This window comes from Rhinopithecus roxellana, chromosome 4 (genome assembly GCF_007565055.1).
Source record: "Rhinopithecus roxellana isolate Shanxi Qingling chromosome 4, ASM756505v1, whole genome shotgun sequence".
In the NCBI taxonomy this organism is placed as follows: Eukaryota; Metazoa; Chordata; class Mammalia; order Primates; family Cercopithecidae; genus Rhinopithecus; species Rhinopithecus roxellana.
The window spans coordinates 74,150,003-74,171,239 of NC_044552.1; the positions used below are offsets into that span (position 1 = coordinate 74,150,003).

Consider the following 21,237-nt stretch of genomic DNA (forward strand, 5'->3'; position numbering starts at 1 on the left):
TCTCAAACACTTGTTTTCTCACATACATGAATAGAACATAGACATCTATATTAGGGTGTTCCTTCCAAGAAGTTGTTCATTTCAATAATGACGACATTCTTCAAAATGTTTATTTCCTCTTGTTCTTTTGTATTTAGGATCGGTTTATAAACCAGACCAAAAAAATTGTTCTATGATATTAAAGACACATTTTTCTAACACAGCTAGAAAAAACAGTAAATAAAATAATCATCATAATATGGAAGAAAGCATAAATCACTTTTGGAGACCTGGAGAAGGACCCACTCACTAGTTATGTGAACTTGTGCAGGTCATTTACTTCTCTGAACCCGCCCAGCTATAACAGAGACAGTTCTTACAGGGCCATTCCCATAAACACAATTCCTATTATGGAAGCTCAAGAAATGCCAGTTCCTTTCCCCATGTAAGTTTCTCAGCCCTTATTTATTAGGTTTGGTTCCAAGTTACTTTTAACTCTTCCCAAAACTTAAGCTCCCAGCCTCTGACACAGGCTTGCTAGAATTAAGATATTGGATTCTGAGGGGTCTGTTCTGAAGGAGGTAACACTTGTTTGTCTGCATAAATTGCACTATATTTGTTTAACAAATAGTCACTTTATTTTTTAGCCTCCCCACTTTGTTGCAAAATATTCATAGGAATGTTACTTAGGCCATGAAGCTAACAGGAACAGAAAAGCTGAGAGTGTAATACAGGAAAATAGGTGTTTTCTGTGCAATTATGAAAAATGAAATACAGAGGGTAATCTCAATTTTGAAGACAGATGTGTGGTTTTCTTAACTCAAAATGTCTGCATTCTGCAGGTACCCTGAAACTGAAACAAAGATCAAGAACTCTGTCAAATAACAATCATGCAGACAAAGTAAACGGCTCCTTCTACAGACACCCAAACTGTACTAAATGAAATATATATATATATATATTTTGTAAGACAGGGTCTCATTCTGTCACCCAGGCTAGAGTGCAATGGTACGATCATGGCTCACCACAGCCTTAACTTCCCGGTCTCATGCGATCCTCCAGCCTCAGCTTCTTTAGTAGCTGGGACTACAGGCATGCACCACCACACCCAGCTAATGTTTTATTTTTTGTAGAGATGGGGTCTCCCTATGTGGCCCAGGCTGGTCTCAAACTCCTGAGCTCAAGAGCTCTCCTGCCTTGGCTTCCCAAAGTGCTAGAATTACAGGCATGAGCTACCACACTCAGCCAAAAGATTTTATAAAGAGGGAAAACATGGTTTGGAAAGCAAATTTCCCCACAAGAGAATCACCAAATTTTCTCTGTAGGGCAAGATAAAAGTCCCACAAATGCTCCTCAATAAAAGGCATTATTTTCTTAGTGCAAAATCAGTAATTGTATAACAAAAATTTGGTTCCATTTTACTACTGACATTTAATAAATTATGTGTCCCATTTAAACATGCATCTCGTGGGACTACTTAGAATATAAAGTGACATATGTAAAGCATGTTTAATTATTTAAGAGAAAACAACTAAATGACTCAGCAATTTCTTTTACGCCAAGTTCTACAAAATGTTCTATCATGCTGTGGAGTAAAATGACTTTTATAAAGAAAAACAGCAAACATGTTTCTCTCATAAAATTCAAATAATTTTAGAAATCAGAGAATGTTGCAAGTAAGTTTACGTTTTTACTTGAGGGCCAGGTGCAGTGGCTTACACTTGTAATCCCAGCACTTTGGGAGGCCGCGGGTGGATCACCTGAGGTCAGGAGTTCAAGACCAGCCTAGCCAACATGATGAAACCCCATCTCTACTAAAAATACAAAAATTACCCAGGCATGGTTGTGCATGCCTGTAGTCCCAACTACTCAAGAGGCTGAGGCAGGAGAATTGCTTGAACCCAGCAGGCAGAGGTCGCACCATGGCATTCCAGCCCGGGTGACAGAGAAAGACCCTGTCTCAAAAAAAAAAAAAAAAAAATTCCCTTGAGAACCTTAGCTACCTCACATTTTGTTTCATAACACTAACCCGTGACTTCAGCATAATCAAGGACACATGCACAGCCATGTGTTTAAGGTCTGTTCTGGCTGATGGACCTGTTAGAGTCCATTGGAGACACAGTCTATTTCCACAGGACAACCCCGTTAAAGAAGACACAATACACGGAACGTTTAAGGTATCGTATTCATCAGGCTGGCCACGACTCTTCCAAGCACTGTCACCTTGGCCAGTATCTGCCCTGGCTCTTCCAGATCACCCAACAGGTTCTCCCCACATCCTACATGACAACTGGAAAAGGGAGTTCAAGACATCTCACCCCAGAAATTCTGGTGCTCACAATTTAATCTGAAAAGCAACAGATCACACACATATGCAACGGAAGACACCTTGAAAGTCAGAAAGCAAATATTAAACATTCTTGCAAGCGGCCGGGCACAGTGGCTCATGCCTGTAATCCCAGCACTTTGGGAGGCAGAGGCGGGTGGATCACGATGTCAAGAGATCGAGACCATGCTGGCCAACGTGGTGAAACCCTGTCTCTACTAAAAATACAAAAATTAGCTGGGTATGGTGGTGGGCACCTTTAGTCCCAGCTGCTCGGGAAGCTGAGGCAGGAGAATCACTTGAACCCAGGAGGCAGTGGTTGCAGTGAGCTGAGATCGCGCCACTGCACTCCAGCCTGGCGACAGAGCGAGACTCCACCTCAAAAAAAAAAAAAATTCTCACAAGCACAGAACCTTTGTGACGCAGCAGTTATGTGTGCGCTTCTATTACTATGATTTTCTCCACAGGAACACTGGGGTCCTCTGTCACTCTCGGCATGTGACTCACTGCTGTAATGTCACTGTTTGCTTTAGCAATCATGAAAGAAAAAACACTGCTTTGGCTCTACTCTATTTATCTTACCCTGGATCACCCATCCCCAAGGTTTATATGAGTTCCTAGGTCCCTTTCTTTTAAAAATATTAAATTTTGTTTCACTTATCAATTACCTGGAGCTTGGTTATACCGCTCAAACTAATCCACACTGTTAGAAGTGGGGCTGGTAGTTGCCCAGAGGAGGCAGTGGCTGAGAGGGGCCATGATGGCGGATTCGGAGCCCAGAAATGATTGATTTGATGATGCTGGTAGTGACCTATTTTTTCCTTTTGAATGTTGGTTACTGAGTGTGTTTAGTTTGTGTAAATGTATCAAGCTGAATTCTTCTGTGTCAATAAAAAGTTGAATAAAAACATTTGGGGTTTATATAACTGGACTCAGTAAGTTTAGGGAACCAAGAAAATTCTATCTTGTTGACTAAAATAACGACGAAAGATAACACTTCCTGCTTATTCACAGGGTCACATCTCTTTTCTGACTTTATACAATTCAAAGCAAAAGAGCAGTTATCTCTGTGTAAACAAATTTGAACACCATCTAACCAGAGTAGAAGAAAAATAGGAGTAACTGTCACCCAACTGCCCCAGGTCTCAGTGCTCCTGTGGAGCGGCAGGGAGCTGCTAAGAAGGAAAAAAGATGTAAGCTGGCACACCTATATAGCAGGCAGATATAAATGTTAATAAAAGACAACAAATCAGACAGGCACAGTGGTCCATGCCTGTAATCCCAGCCCTCTGGGAGGCCAAGGTGGGCGGATCACTTGAGGCCAGGAGTTTGAGACCAGCTTGGCCAGTATGATGAAACTCAATCTCTACTAAAAATACAAAAATTAGCCAGGTGTGGTGGTGCACGCCTGTACTGGGCCAAGATCATGTCATTGAACTCCAGCCTGGGTGACAGAGCAAGACTCTCTCAGAAAACAAACAAACAAACAAACAAACAAACAAAAACTACAAATCAGAGTGCTTCTGCTAATAGGAACCCCCTGGGCCAGTGGGGCTGGAGGGCAGGGCCTGAGCAATGAGGAACCATAAGCGTCAGCTCTTCTTCTTCTCAGAAGCCCTGGGCAGTCCTGAGTGTGAGCAGCCCATTGCCCGCTGGAGGGTGTGTGGGGAGCACAGGCCACATAGGATGAGGAGAAAGAGAGAGAGGGTAGCTGTACAAAAGCAGCGTTTAGCTAATCTGCTCAATGTAGGAGCTGAAAGGCTGCTGTCTGAGTCCCTGTTCCCTGACTGACTGCTGGTGGAGGAATTCTTAAAAGGCAAACTGGTCTGAGAAAGTGTCCTAGATCCAAAATGCACTGAGATTCAACTGGCTAGGTCCTCACAAACTCTTTCAGCAATGTCCCTTAACTGTGAGATACTCCTCCACCATTCTCTCTCCCTCTCTCTCCAGTTATCTCCTTCTCTCCACTCCCTCTCCCTTCATCTATCTCTGCCCTTTGCCAATTTAGTGGTTACCAGAGGCAAAGTGTTCTTTTAAAAAATGAAGGGATAAAGAAGAAAAAAGGTGGAAGGTCAGGTAGCATGGGGCCATTTTCAGAATTTTTTGACTGGGGGCCCCAAATTTTAATTACTGTTTAAAATGAAATGTACTTAAGATCCTCACATAATCCACAATAACAACAACAACAATCTCAAATTAAGTCGTCGTTTTCCTTAAAATGGGAGCTTCTTAGATGACTTTTACTTTGCTTTTTGTTTTTTTGTTTTTTTTTTTTGAGATGAGTCTCATTTTATTGCTCAGAATGGAGTGCAGTGGCATGATCTTGGCTCACTGCAACCTCTGCCTGCTGGGTTAAAGTGATTCTCCTGCCTCAGCCTCCAGAGTAGCTGGGATTACAGGCATGCACCACCACACCTGGCTACTTTTTATATTTTTAGTAGAGACGGCGTTTTACAATGTTGGCCAGGCTGGTCTCGAACTGTGACCTCAGGTGATCTGCCCACTTCAGCCTCCCAAAGTGCTGGGATTACAGCATGAGCCACCACGCCTAGCCATCTACTTTTACTTTGAACATAGCACCCAACCATTCAGAGGTATGGAAATTTAAGTTCAATGACCCTAAACAGATAAATGCCTATCTTGTCTTAGCCCAACAGCTAATCCTGCAGTCCAAGTACTGTACCAGTTTGACAAGGACCAGGTTATCTCTAGAAAATGAGATTTTTGGCCGGGCGCGGTGGCTCAAGCCTGTAATCCCAGCACTTTGGGAGGCCGAGACGGGCAGATCACGAGGTCAGGAGATCGAGACCATCCTGGCTAACACGGTGAAACCCCGTCTCTACTAAAAACTACAAAAAACTAGCCGGGCGAGGTGGCGGGCGCCTGTAGTCCCAGCTACTCGGGAGGCTGAGGCAGGAGAAGGGCGTAAACCCGGGAGGCGGAGCTTGCAGTGAGCTGAGATCCGGCCACTGCACTCCAGTCCGGGCGACAGAGCGAGACTCCGCCTCAAAAAAAAAAAAGAAAATGAGATTTTTTTTTTTTTTAAGGGAAGGGTAGACCCAAACTGAGTGAGTCCTCAAAAAACTACAGTAATATTAAAAGCAATTTATAGGAGTCAAACTACAGAATCATAGAATAAAAAGCCACTCTTTATTCTACAAAAAGGTAGAGCCACTGAGCTGCCGAACTGGGACCTCAGGCTGTAGCTGGCTCAAAACCCAAGTGGTTCCCAAGATTGTAGACACTAACAAGCCATGTGTCAACAGTAAGTGGCAAATTATTTCTTGCAATATTGGTTCATGCTTGCTATCTTGGGATCTTATTTCTGTCATCTGCAATATATGAACAAGTATAATCTTTCTCACAGAGGCATTCTGATAAACACTTTAAAAATGTAAGATACATTTTGAGGCAATTGGGGTCATTTGGACATGGACTGTACATTAAATGATATTACTGAGTAATGCTAATTTTCTGAGCTATGATGATGGTATTGTGGCTATTTAGGAGACTGTCCTTGTTCATATGAGATGCACACTTAAATTTTTGTGGATGAAATATCACAATGTCTGCAACTTACTTTCAAATAGTTCATTCAAAACAAACATTCATACAAGCACATGCGTGTGCACACACACATATACTCACACACACACACACACACACAGAGTAACAGAAATTGAGAAGCGCTTGACTAACATACCAATCTCATACAAGCCTAGGGAAGTGGTATCACCAAGTACTTCTGGTAGCAGAGGTAGAAGGGGAGGAATGGCTAAAGTTAGGAGGATTGGCTGAAATTCTGTGTAATTCCATCCTTCCCAGCTTCATGCAGTCAGGCTACTGAACTCAGAAGAAGATGGGTTTATTCTCTAAAGAAGGTAAAACAGAGGGTCTTCGTTAACTGAGGTCAATAAGTAAGGGTACTAACAATAAGTACCCTTATTGTTGAGTGTCAGAGTACTTATTATAAACATGGATGTTAACTGAATGTTTATATCCTAAATGCTGGGCATTCCCACCTTCTTCCTGCACCTGGAAGCTAGCAACCAGACTTTAACATCCAGGAAACAGTGTGCAAGATACTTCTTTACAGAGAATATGACTAGCCCGTAAGAAAAGTCCTAAAGATACTGCCACTGGGGTGTCATCAACAACACAGCCCAGCCAGATCCCCCTAACTATAGGTGTGGGTAGATACCACCTATAGGTTGACCAACCCAATCCACACGCCACTACTCTTTTTTGCTTTTTTTTGAGACAGAGTCTCACTCTGTCACCCAGGCTGGAGTTCAGTGGTGCGAACTCAGCTCATTGCAAGCTCCGCCCACAGGTTCACACCATTCTCCTGCCTCAGCCTTCCGAGTAGCTGGGACTACAGGCACCCGCCAACACGCCTGGCTAATTTTTTGTATTTTTAGTAGAGACTGGGTTTCACCGTGTTGGCCAGGATGGTCTCGATCTCCTGATCTTGTGATCCGCCCTCCTCGGCCTCCCAAAGTGCTGGGATTATAGGTGTGAGCCACTGTGCCCAGCCGCCACTACTCTTGAGAGCAGCCAAACAAACAGCATGAGGCATCAGAGAAAGCCTCTAGTATAAAAAGCAGAGACAAAAATGCAACAGAGACTATAAAGGGGAAAAACTTAATTAAAAAATCAAAACTATCACTAATATACTCAGATAACATGCTGCACCCATGAAATAAGAACAGACTACTATACAAAGAGATAATGTAGAGGGGAAAAATCTTTTGAAAATTAAAAATATGATAGCAGAAATTTAAAAAACTCAATAAAGGGATCAGAACACAGTCTCTTCCACAAAAAGATGTGAAACAGAAAAGAGAAAAAATAAGAAAACTGAAGTGTCAGTCCAGAAAGTCCTACATCTTTTTTTTTTTCAGATGGAGTTTCACTCTTGTCGCCTAGGCTAGATTGCAATGGCGCAATCTCAGTTCACTGCAACCTCCATCTCCTGAGTTCAAGCAATTCTCTTGTCTCAGCCTCCCAAGTGGCTGGGATTACAGGCACACACCACCATGCCCAGCTAATTTTGTATTTTTAGTAGAGACAGTTTCGGCATGTTGGTCACTATGGTCTCGAACTCCTGATCCCAGGTGATCGGCCTGCCTAGGCCCACCAAAGCGCTGGGATTATAGGCATGAGCCACCACACCTGGCCCAGGAAGTCCTCTATCTGAATAATAAATTCCAGAAAAAGCAAACAGAACGAAAAAGTGGGTAAGACACTATGATGATATTAAATATTCAATTAATATCCATGTTTACTGAAAGGCATGAGATTCCACATTGAAAGGGCCCTTCATGTGCCCAGCATGATTGATAAAAATAGACACACAAAGGACCATTGTCATTAAATTTCAGAACACTAGAAACAAAGAGAAACATCCTACAAACTTCCAGAGAGGAAAAAACAGGAATCAAAGTTTCAAATAATTTACTTCCCATGTACCCTTTCTCAAGAAACTATGGGAGGGAATGCTCTACCAAATCCACAGAAAATCAAGAAAGAGGACTTGAGACACAGGAACCAGGAAAAAGCCAGCACAAGAAAGAGAAGCCACCTCCCCAGGAGGATGGTGAGGGGCATCCCAGGAGAGCTGTGCTCAGGGAAAGTGGTTGGGCAGGTCGTGTGAAGAGTTCTCCAAGGAGGTAAATCCATAGAATGCCTCACGTGCCTGAACATAAAAGGAGATTAAGACCACTGGGGATGAGTTTGGGGTTGAAATTTGAAATACTAATAACACAAAACTTAAAAAGTAAGGCAATTATTAATGCCAGGGAAAACAAAAAGTGGTGCAGGAAAGGAGAATTTATCATTAATTCAAAGCTCAACTATGAACAGGTTTATGTAATCATAGTCAGAGAAAACAGATCTAACCAAAGTTTTATATCTATATGGGAGTAATAATGGGGATAGAAAAGGTGAACACATTATGATAAGAGGCAAAAAGACAGACAGAAACAAAATCTTCATCTTCCTTAGAAGTCATTAGATAATTCCTCAAGCTCATAAGTCAGAAAGCAGCAAGACAGTGTGGCATTGGGAAGTCTGGATGTAAATCCTAAAAGGATGTGTCAAAAGAGCTTAAAGTGAAAGCCACTGAGAGGGGAACAATGAAGAATAAGGGGACAGGAGATCACTGGATTTTTGTTACTTTTTTTGTAATAAATCTTTGACTACATATATTTATATGTAAATGTGTATATATAAAGAGACTACATATAAATATATGATTTTTATACATGTATAAGATATATAACTTTAAATTATACATATTTTTGTATATACAACTTAAGAAAATATGTATGTATAACTAAGAAAGCAAAAATACTGTGAAATATTGCTTACCAAGTTATTATATATTTTAAAAAATTCTTCTTTATTATCAAACTATAGGTAAATTATAGAAGTATTTAATTAGATATTACCCATTACATTTGAACAATATAAAAGAATCTGCTTTCATATTAAATTATTAGTCTATTTAGGTGTACATGATAATTATCATAGCATATATAAATACTGATTCCAAGTATTTTTGGCCAATTTCATTTCACAACTTAATATAAAGTACTGGTGATTATATAAAGTACTCACCAGCTCTAGTGGACTAAGACGTGTGCCAGAGATAGGCCTGGAATCAGATGACTCAAAACTGGATGCATGGAGGCTAGCATAAAAGATGGTGCAGAGAGTTAGTTTGTGAAGAATTATTTCTTTATTTATAGTATATATTAGTTAACTCTAGCTACAAGCAAGTAAAAGGATGCGATGCATAAGCCTTCAGGAAAAACATTTTTTAATGTTATTGTACTTAAAACAGTTTATTAAGAAGTCTTTTGATTACATTTAGGAAGTTTGAAAAATACTGAATAATGAAAAGAATAAGTGTATAGAGGAATTTTTTAAAAAGCTTTGTTCACATCACTTCAGAAAGCTGGTATGGGACAACTGCTAGTAACCATTTCATTCCAAAGTAACTTCCTGAACCAGTGTTTGGAATCACTTCTAGGAATCTTGAACAAAACTGAAACTTAAAAAGACAACTACCTTGAAAATCAATCAATGTAATCTATCACACCACAAGCTAAAGAAGATAACAGAAAATACAAGCTAAAGAAGACACATATTAGCAGATATAGAAAAGGCATGTGGCAAAATCCAACACTCATAATAAAAATTCTTAGCAAACTAGGAATAGAAGAAAACTTCTAAGAATATCTACAAGAAACCTACAGCTAACATCATATTTATGGTAAGAAAGAGTTTTCCCACTAAGATGACGAAGAAAGCAAGGATGTCCCCTCTTACTATTGCTTTTCAGTATCATACAGAACACCCCAGCTAATGCAATAAGATAAGAAAAAGAAATTAAAAGCATACAGATTGGGAAGGAAGAAATAAAACTCTTTGTTTGCAGATAACAGGATTATCTATGTAGAAAATCCTAAAGAACTGACAAAACCTCCTGGAACTAATAAGTGATTATAGTACGGTTGCAAGATACAAGGTTGGAAACTGAAATGAAAACATATTATCATTTAAATTAGCACTCCAAAAATTAAATACTTATAAATCTAACAAGATATGGATAAAATCTAGATGAGGAAAGCTACAAAACTCAGTGAAAGAAATCAAAAAACTAAGAAAATGGAGAGATCTTCCATTTTCATGGCTAGGAAGACTCAATGTTGTCAATATGTCAGTTCTTCCCAACTTGATCTATAGATTCAATGCAATCTCAATGAAAATCCTGGCAAGTCATTTTGTAGATATCGACAAACTGATTCTAAAGTTTCTATGGAGAGACAAAAGACCCAGAATAGCCAACACAATGTTGAACAAGAAGAACAAATTTAAAGGACTGACACTCCCTGACTTTAAGACATATTATAAAGCTACAATAATAAAGACAGTATAGTACTGGTGAAAGAATAAACAAATAGATCAATGGAACAGAATAGAGGGCCCAGAAGTAGACTGACATAAATACAGTCAACTGATCTTTGACAAAGGAGCAAAGGCAATACCATGGAGAAAACATAGCTTTTTCAAAAAATGGTGCTGGGCTCTTTCACAGAGGTGGAGGCTCCATGCATTCAAGATCCACCTTCACTCATAACCCATTGCCATAGCCAAAGAAGACACTGCTGCTGGAGGTGCAGTGGATGTTTATACTGCTTTAAAAGAGGTGCTGAAGACCACTCTCATCCAGGACAGCCTAGCACATGGAATTTGCAAAGCTGTCAAAGCCTCAGACAAGAGCCAAGCCCATCTTTGTTGCTTCCATCTAACTGTGATGAGCCTGTCTATGTCAACTTGATGGAGGCCCTTTGAGCTGAACACCAAATCAACCTAACTAAGGTTGATGACAAGAAACTAGGGTAATGGGTAGGTTTCTCTAAAACTGACAGGGAGGGAAACCCCATAAAATGGCTGGTTGTAGTTGTATGGTAGGACTATGGAAAAGAGTCTCAAGCCAAGGATGTTATCAAAGAGTACTTCAAATGCAAGAAATTGACAAGTAAAACCTTGGCTCATATTCCTAAAAAACAAACAAACAAACAAAAAAAACAGTGCTAGGACAACTAGACATCAACCATCTACGTGCAAAACAAAAACAAAACACAAACCTAACACCCTTCACAAAAATTAACTCAAAATGGGTCATAGACCTAAATGTAAAACACAAAACTATAAAATCCCTAAAACATAACACAGGACAAAGTCTAGAAAACCTTGGGTATTCCGGTGACTTTTAATATACAACACCAAAAGCAAGATCCATGAAAGAAATTGATAAGCTTGACTTCATTAAAATTAAAATTTTCTGCTCTGCAAAAGACAACATCAAGAGAAGAAGAAAAGCCGCAGAGCAGGAGAAAACATTTGCAAAAGACATGTAAGATAACGAACTGTTATCCAAAATACACAAATAATTCTTAAAATTCAACAAGAACACAAACAACCCTAAAAAATGGGCCACAGATCTTAACAGACACCTGACCAAAGAATACACACATATGTAAAATAAATATATAAAAAGATGCTCCACATCATATGTCCAGGGAAAGTAAATCAGAACAATGAGATACCACTACACACGCATTAGAATGGCCAAAATCTAGAACGCTGACAATGCCAATGCTGGCAAGGATGTGAGGAACAGGAACTCTCATTCATTGCTGGTGAGAATGCAAAATGATACAGCCCCTTTGGAAGACAGCTTGGCAGTTTCTTACAAAGCTAAACACAATCTTCCCATAAGATCCAGCAATCATGCTCCTTGGTATTTACCCAAAGGAGTTGAAAACTTCAACAGGTGTGGTGGCTCATGCCTGTAATCCCAGCACTTTGGGAGGCCAAGGTGGGCGGATCACGAGGTCAGGAGATTGAGACCATCCAGGCTAACATGGTGAAACCCCGTCTCTACTAAAAATACAAAAAAAAAATTAGCTTGGCATGGTGGTGAGCACCTATAGTCCCAGGTACTTGGGAGACTGAGGCAGGAGAATGGCATGAACCCGGGAGGCAGAGCTTGCAGTGAGCCGAGATCACACCACTGCACTCCAGCCTGGGCAACAGAGCAAGACTCCGTCTCAAAAAAGAAAACTTATGTTCACACAGAAACTTACACATGGATGTTTATAGCAGCTTTATTTGTAATTGCCAAAACTTGGAAGCAAATGAGATGTCCTTCAGTAGATGAATGGATAAACTGTTGTATAACCAGACAATCAAATATTATTCAGCACTAAAAAGAAATGAGCTATTCAAGCCATGATAAATCGTGGAGGAAACTTAAATGCATATTACTAAGTCAAAGAAGCCAATCTGAAAAGCTGACATACTACATAATCCAACTATATGGCGTTCTGGCAAAGGCAAAACTGTGGAGACAGTAAAAAGATCAGTGGTTGCTAGGGGGTGGGGGAAGGAAGTGAAAAATAAGCAGAGTGAAGAATTTGTAGGGCAGTGAAACTACTCTGCATAATATTATAATAGTGGTTACGTGTCATCAGAAATTTGTCCAAACACATAAAATGTACAATACCAAGAGTGAACCCTAATGTGAACTACAGCCTTTGAATGATAATGGTGTGTCAAAGTATGTTCGTCGATTGTAACCAATGTACCACCCTGGTGGGGGATGGTGATAATGAGATGCTGTGGATGTGTCGTAGTAGGGGGTACATGGGAAATCTCTGTAGCTTCCACTCAATTTTGCTGTGAACCTAACACTGTTCTAAAAAATAAGTCTATTTTTAAAAACTATCCATAAGTAGAATTAAGGGAAAGTATAACCTGGTGCTTAAATATCTGAGTGAACATGAATGCGAAATACCATATACCTGAAGGAGGAAGGAGGTCTATTTTCTGATGTTCTTGAGGATGCAGGTCCGAATAGTTTTCTTTGGGCTTCCTGTGGTGTAAATGGTCTTTGGGTTCTAACTGTTCTTAATGCATTTCGTGCTTCACTTATGATTTCTGCACTGGTCTTCCGCTTGGACACTGAAGGTCGATAAAATGGATCCAGTTTTCCTAACATTTTATCATCTGGAGACAGCATCCTTCCTTTGAAAGTAAAATATTCTTCAGATAGACACCACGCCCTGCAAATACATGGTACAAAAACCATTAATTATTTTTATCCAGGACTTTATAAAAATGAATGCTTAAGCCTATCCATATACTAAATCATTCCTCTATATTAAGCTTTAAAAATCTGAATGAATTTTTAATTAAAAAATCCACCAAGCAGTCAGAAGGTTAGGATCTGAGAACAACTCTCAAAAATGTAGAGAGGAAAATTTCCTCAAAAATATAACAACTGAGGAAAAAGATGTGCAGGGAAGAAACCCAGGATGAAAGCTAAACCCAGAGAGAAAGACTAATCATGAAAGAAGACAGAATAGGAAGAGCGAATCATCTCATCGTCTTCAGCCTACAAAAAACACTGAGGGTTCCGTTAAAATGTTTACAGTTTCCTTTTCTTCCCCACTGCCCTCCACACTATGTGATACTATAAGGTTAAATTTTAGACAGAAATGTTGTATTTCTAAAGGACACTTGATTTTGCAACGAACCTGAGAGAATGGTTCAGCCCCACATTTGTCCATGATACAACTGAATGAATTGATCCAACTCACCTATAATTTGAGGTAGTGACCTAAGTAAATAAATACCAAATATCAATACCAACTGATCCTTTCCCAACACCCCTTTCTGAAACAGTTAAAGTCATTACAAGGGCCATGAGAATGCAGATCCTTCTCAAACGTTGGTGTGTTCCATGGAGACAAATCTAAACTTTAAAATAGGACAGATTTTTAAAACGTAATTCTAATGAGTACATGGCATTAGGTGTTTCTTAAAAAAGAACTTGAACCCCATAAAATGCCATATCTCTAGAGAGACAGAGGTCTACATGGATTTTCCACCTATTTCAGCTGCCCAATTTTAGAATAACTTCTGCAAAACAGAAAACTGCTTTGTGACATATTCCCCAGGAAACTAAAAATATTCCATTTCTATAAGTAGAATTAACAGGTGATTCCTTAGACAAAAAAGATTTACTGTATTATGATTCTAAACATTGTTACATAACAACAGACAACAAGGACATTTGTTTAGCTCTGCACAGGCCCCAACCCAAGAGTTTCTGATGAAAACTATAAACGATATGTCATACTTTTCATATGGAAATGCCAGGTGTTGAGTTAAAATAGTAAAAAAATTACTTGATAAGCAATGCTATTTTAGGATTTTTTGATACAGGATTTTGAATTTAAGCACAGTCTCTACAATTATGTTCATTAATATAACTATCAAAAACGATGAGGGGCCTAGTACATTTTATTTCTAATACTTTTGAAATGATTGGCTTTCACTTTAAAATATTCAATGATAATTATTTAAAATATATACACAATTTTTTATACCTACATATATGTATATTATTTTTGGATGCATAATACAAATTCAGTCCCATAACATCTAACTTAAGCGGCCATGACAGGTTTGTTGGTCTGTTTCTAAAAGACCTACTGCAGTAAGAAATTATGCCACTAAGTGAGAAGAGGTTTCTGTACAATAAACAGGCTTCTTCCAGAGCCTAAATCAGGTTTGCCACCCCTTTGGCCTCACATGGCACTAATTAGTCTAACAATGTCCAAAAGTAATCTGGCAAATCTAATAAAGATTAGAGAAAGTTCTGTGGGGAGTAATAACGGACTCTCACTCCTGACCTAAGATTCTCTCTGGCTAGGAGTATAGTTTTGTATTAAAAACTATACTCTTTCAGAGAGTGATGAAGCAGGAACATTCACTCAGGTCAAATTCCAAAAATTCTGTGAATTACCTGGGGGCATACAGGAATTTAGACTGACCAAATACTATACTGACAGAAACAATGTAGCTACAGGGCTGAAAATATTTTTGTCTATAATTTTTACCAAAAATTCTAACACAACTTTCTCTATCCTTGTTCTTCTCTTTTTCCACCAAATCTCACTTTAACAATTATATTGTGAGAAACTTGTACAATAATGTAAAATCTGCACAATATGTTATGATCATATGTTAATATTCACTAAATCAATCATGGAAATATTTAATAATACATGTGAACTGACTTAGAAGAATTAGAAGTGGGGCTGTGGGGGGAGGACTTTTAAATTGATATTTGTTAAACTACAAATTATTATAGATGGTTTTTGCCAACTTGAAGAATTAATCACTCATGACCTGAAAGCTTATCTACTTAAAGTATACCTGAACCACAACACAATAGTCCTACAGAAATTCTAACTTTACAAAATGTTCCTGCCAAGTCGAGCAAATCCATTCAGCCAGTAGTATTGATTAACTGTTTCCTAAGAGGAACACAAAACCATCTTCACTCTCAAGCAAGAACCACTAATGTGAGATAAACATTTACTTTAACACCAAGCATTGTGCTAAGTACTCTTGACTGCATTATCTCAATTAACCCCACAACAATTTTGCAATGTGGACAGAGTTTTTTAAAAAAATAACTAGAGATGAGGTCTCGCTATGTTGTCCAGGCTGGTCTCAAACTTCTGGGCTCAAGCTATTCTCCTTGGCTTCTCAAAGTGCTGGGATTACAGGTGTGAGCCACCATGTAATCTATGGTCTGGACAGCGTCTTAAGCAATAGAAAAAAAGCTATGATACATGCCCACAGATAATATTCAAACTCCTACCCACTAGATGGGGTGGTAGGTGGGGCACTTAGAGGCATTGGGGCTGCAACTATTTACCCACTCACATAGAGACCCCAATATTTTCCCAACAGGAACAGCCTTCTTGGTATGTACCAGCTGAGTATTTACCCTGCTTATACTCAAATGATTTAAATACAAGGTGGAAACTGATGGCAGCAATAAAAAAAGAAAAATAGAGACAAATTATTTATGTGATCACAAAGGAAGAAGAGATTTCTGATTGGGGGAAGACATCAGGTAGACTTCCTGGAAGAGGTGTTGTTTGAGCTAGGTTGTGAAAAAAAGGGCTGAATTTGAGCAAGTGGCAGTGGCTGGCACTGGAGCTGGAGTAGAGAAGGAAGTTCCAACAAAGTCAGCAAGTGAGCCAATGCAAAGCATCAAGACATACAGGGTTGTGTGTGGACAAGGGGAACTCTGAAAATGGTGATTGGGGCTGAACCGACTAAATTAAATGGCGAGAATTTAAAAGTTGATGAGCAGATCAAATACAACATTTTGAGGGATGATGTGATCTGGCAGAGATGGGCAGGAAGGAAAGGAAGGCAAAGATCAGAAGTAGTGAAATCAGACAGTTTTTATGTAATCACCCAGCTAACTCTCTAAGGTCATTTCCTCAAGGAAGCTTTCCTGAACATGCCTCTCCCACCCTGCTAACCTGAGTTAAGGGCCCCTCCTCCAGACTCCACAAAGGCCCCCAGCTGGTCTCTGCTACTCCACCCTCCCACTGTGTTAGAATTGCCTGTGCATGTGGTATTGGCCCGAGACTCTCCGCCCCAACCCTCCACGTGAGGCACAGTTGAAGGTCAACACTTACATAATCACTAGACTCCATTTTTAAATATAGACTTGAGCTAAGACATTTTCAGATGAAGGCTGCATCGTTTCTCTAACTGGAGATATTTGTTACAGTGAATTATGAAATCTGGACCTTATTTCAAATCTGTCTTGATGTTATGTGGTCAGATGAGTTCAGATTTAGCCTCCTTTCCCTGACTTGTCTTTATTTCAAGTTGCCTGGCACAGAGTAGGACTCAATGTTGTGATGAATGAGTGAAGTATGGAAAGCCTGAGATACAGGAGTCAAGGTGAAGCAGAGGTTAGAGGAGAGACGAGAACAAGTGAGGTGCACTGAGAACAGAATTAAAAACTGAGAACAGAATTAACAGGATTTGGCATCCATGATTCCAGGAAGAGGCCAGAAACAACGCCAGGTATGCAAACCTAGAGGAGCCAGAGGGCAAGGAGCCTTTAAAAAGAAACAGGAGAAGCAGATTTCAAGAGGAAAGAAGAAAGAGGTTGAGTTCTGTCTTGCATCACACTATCCTGAGTCTGTGGTATCCACAGGACCTCTAGAGGGTGAACACCACCAGCAGTAGGAAATTTGAAAGTGAAGACTTTTTTTTCAACAAGATATTTCTTACTGGTCTGGGGGAAAGTTCAGAGTCATAATTTACAGAAGTTTGTAACTAATTATAAAGACCTGTCTTTACCGTTGCTGCTAATAGCCACTGGAACCAGAGCCTTCTTGCTAAATGCAACACTGCACTACCAGGATGTCTGCAACAGGGGAAAAGCAGGCCAGTTTCACAGTCTTCCCTGCAAATAAACACTCAGGACCCTTCCGTAACTCTGAATCATTTTTGTATTAATATGAGCATCCAAAGAGGCAGTGGTTAAGTGCTTAGATGCTGGAGTAAGGGTTTAAATGCTGACAATTCACAGCCATGTGACCTTGGGCAATGCCTCTAATATGTCTAAGCATCAGTTTCCTCATCTGTAAAAGGTGCATGGTAATAATTGCCTCATAGGATTGTTTGAAGAATTAAATGATATAATACATGTAAAGTGCGTTAGCACGGTGCTTAAAAAATGTTAACATTTTTTAATACGGCCCTTAAAATGTTAACAATGTTAACAGACGTTAACAATTATTGCCCAAGTGCTACATGATAAAAGGATACAGCAAACTCATTTCCACGAATGAAAAACTGCATTTTAAAAAAGAAACTGCAAAAGAGAGAATGACGTTTGTTCAGTGTTTCTATACGTAAAGTTTATTATTATTATTATACTTTAAGTTCTATGGTACATGGACACAACGTACAGGTTTGATACATAGGTATACATGTGCCATGTTGGTTTGCTGCACCCATCAACTCATTTACATTAGGTATTTCTCCTTTAAAACGGCGGGTAGGTGGTGCTTGCCTTTATGAAAACAGATAATTTTTATTAAGCATTTTATTGAATATCAGCGATGCCAAATTAACATCAACAACTAACCAGAATCCCATCGATTAAGAAACCAGGACAAAAATAATAAATGGTGCTTGCTTTTCAACCAAGTTAAAGTATAATAATTATAAATCAGGGTGGGACATAAGATCTGTTGTGTTACTTGTGGGAATGGATCACAAAAGGCATTATGTATACACTCCATGATTTTAACGTATGTTAAATATTGTTACACATACATTTTTATTTATTGAGGCCCTGTTGCCTGAAAGTGCCCAGATATAAACTGTATGACTCTGGCCCGGTCACCGCCTGCCTAGACAAAGCCCCTTAGTCTACCACTCTCATTCAACAAATATTACTGGGCTTCTATTAACCACCACGCACTTGGCTAAGTGCTACAGTACATAAATAAAGACAACCGCTCCGGACCCCTGACAACATGCACAGGGCACTCATCGCCTCTCTACCCTATCCGAGGACACACAGGCAGACGACTGCAAGAGGGATCCCCGGTGAGCCGCAGGGGAGACCTCACCACCCACGCAGACAGCGGGTCCCCTACCCACGGCAGTGCCCGCTCTTCCACGGTCCCGGCCAGGGCAGAGCGCAGCAGCATCCTCACCCCGCCCGGCCACCCTCCCACTTCACCCGGACGCCAGCGTCTCCATAGTAACCGTACACAAACTACCTCCCGCCGCCGCCGCCCGGGCAGCCAGACTGCGGGGCCAGGCCGCTGCAGGGCGGGTGGAGCCGGCCGGGGAACGAGCTTGGCGAGGGCGCAGGGAAGGAGGCTTCCGGCCTGACCCAAAGCACCTGTGATGAGCGCTTGAGATAGCAGCGGCTGCGGGGTTCAGCTCATCCTCCGGCTCTCTCCGGGCAGCGGCCAGGGAAGCGGCGCTGGCGCTAGCGGGGTAGCCCCAGGTCGCCGCTCGGCCACTGGGCCTGCGCGGGTCCCGCCAACGCATGCGTAGAAGCTCCGAGGCGTGGCGACGGCCGGAGCGGGTGGGAGGAGCCTGGAGAGGGCTGGAGGCCGGGAGGTCAGAGCAGAGCCGGCATCATGGGCAGGTGTCCGCTTTTAAATTAGCAATTTGCCGAGCCACATCTGTTGCTCCCCTATCGGATCCCAGCGCATCTGTTAAATAACAACAGGCAGGCCGGAATTTAATGCTTGCGGGTAAGAAGGATTTACTGGCTCAGGTTAGGGCTCTGTATAACTTGGAGCCGCTTGCTGAGCCTGTTTCCTCCGATGTCAAGTGGCAGGAAATATTAATAATAGTACCTATGGAGGTCTTGGGCTGTTATGAAGGTTGCATGAGAAAATAGATGTAAAGAGCTATGCACGTGGCAATCAACGAATATTAAACTGTTGGCTGTTATTAAGCCCTTGCATTTGTAGAGCACTTCAGAGTTCCCAGAGTATGCACGTAATCGTACCTTCTGAATCTGAGGAGGCAGCCTGGCGTCCCCATCCACAGGAGAGAAACTGGGGGCCTGAGGTGTAGTGATCAGGAGAAGGAGATTCCAGTCTAGGTCCCCCGTGGCCAATCGTTTTTTGTTCGTGATCACAGTTGAACGGCAAAAAGCACTCCATTTATGTGTTTCTAGTTTAAATTCCCTTCTCTCCTATTAGACCATTTAGCAACACTTTACGGTGTTAAATACAAGTGAGATCATAAGCACTCTCCATTCAGGTTTGCACCACGTTTTATAAATATGGGGATTTTCCAGCTGAAGTGCTATTTGTCATCAACATTGGAAAAATGCCACTTCCTTTGGTGCTAAGCATCTTGTAAAGAAGAACTAAATTGAAAATATTTTTGAACACATACCATGTGTAAGGCATCGTTCCAGGTAGGAAATGATGCTAACCTGAACTAAAGGAACGTAAATATTCTTCAAAATACTCAGGAGGATTTCAAACATAACAGAAAATAAGTACCTATTCATTGATTGGATAATTTTAGGACCCGAAACAAAATATTTTGTGTTCTTCAGGATTAAAGTATTTTCCAGTGACTCAACATGACATATCAACAATTCCCATTTACTGGTCAGTGGACTCCATTGTGAAATGGACCATTGCCCGTTTTAAATAAAACTATGTGTTTTGAATTCACAGCTTGTGAGACGTGATACAATGCCACTTTATTCTGGTCTCTCGCTATCATTTTAAAATTTATTCAGTGCTGGTTATCTTCTCCTGTCCCTGGATGGGAAGAAATTTGGGGGTAAAGCCCTGGATTTTTCTCCTCATTCTTAGATAACTGACAGTCCTGTCATAACTAAATCTCAACCACAGCTTCATTTCAAAACTATAATGTTGGGTGCAAGATTTAAACAAATGCATCAAACTTCACAGAAAGTAAGTCTTCCTCCCCCATTCCAGCCCCCGGTTTAAGCTCTCTAGCTGGCCTTCCCTGAAGGGGTGCACTAGGCTTAAGCTTGCCCCCCACCCGCCCCCCTATTCACTAGAGGTTGTTTAAGACCCAGGTTGAATCAAACTGGCAGTGAGGAGAAGGAGGTGAAGGAAGGAGATGGAGCATTTCTTCCTGTAGTTGAGCAGCTTCAAGCTTGGTGTGCTGGCCTGTGGTTAAAGCAGCTCATGTAGGTCTTTCCTGATCCTTTGGAGTCTCCCACTGATGGGGACCTCCCTCCTGGGGGCTCCTGAAAATCCTAAAAACACAGGGTTTATTCCAGCTTTCAGTGCCCCTTTAGAGAGGTCCCAAGGGAAAACCCACACATCTGTTACCCTAGTGATTCTGAGAGCTCAGGCCTGTCTGGGTGCAGCCCCTTCCAGGCTGCCATAGGCGGGAGCTTTAGCTTACCCAAGAGTGAGTCAGGCTCCAGTTCTCCAGGCCACGTAACTACAGTCTCTGGCAGTCCCAGGCCCCTGGGGAAGCCCCTCTCGCTGGCTTGAGATGAAGGCATAGCACCCCACACTCCTTTCTCCAAGGAAGTTTTCCCACACATCTTCCCTTTCCACTCTCTGACCCTTTATTTTTAGCTTCAGCCTGGGTGAGGGGTTGAGGGGGTCTTAGGTTTCTTTGTAACCTGCCCTACGGAGACTCTGCCTCACCTCACTTGGAACTGATGATTACATAATTACCATCTCAGTGGAAACATCAGCCTAAAAACCTCTGGTACAGCCAATTACTAGCTGTGGTCTTACACCTTAGGATCTTGGTCTAAAATAGACCGTAAGCAAGCTACTGGAACCTGATGCTACCCAACTCAGCTGGCCAGGAAATATCTGCTGGGCAAATTAGAACAATTGAAAAGAATGACATGGGTAGAATTAGAGGAAGCAGTTATTTGAACCAATGAAGCTCCCCAGCTTACCTCACTGCAGGACACTATATGAGAAAATACTTCAGCTGTCACAGCAGTGGCATATTATACTGACCTGGCTGTTTCTCCACTGTTA

General features: G+C 41.0%; 1 protein-coding gene across 4 annotated transcripts in view; it reads right to left on the reverse strand.

The window, feature by feature from the left end:
- Positions 1–18,752, reverse strand: part of ARMC2 (armadillo repeat containing 2) — a 180,399-nt gene extending 161,647 nt beyond the window's left edge. For 3 of the 4 annotated variants that reach the window (XM_030928187.1, XM_030928185.1, XM_030928188.1), the window contains exons 1-3: positions 18,627–18,752; positions 12,682–12,942; positions 8,927–8,999 (exon numbers count right to left, since the gene is read on the reverse strand). In XM_030928187.1, coding sequence (XP_030784047.1) covers positions 8,927–8,999; positions 12,682–12,899 — 291 coding nt within the window. In that variant the 5' untranslated portion in view covers positions 12,900–12,942; positions 18,627–18,752. Of the gene's footprint in view, positions 1–8,926; positions 9,000–12,681; positions 12,943–18,501 lie in introns of all 4 variants that reach the window. The other variant, XM_030928186.1, reaches the window with a different exon arrangement.
- Positions 18,753–21,237: the final 2,485 nt, after the last annotated feature.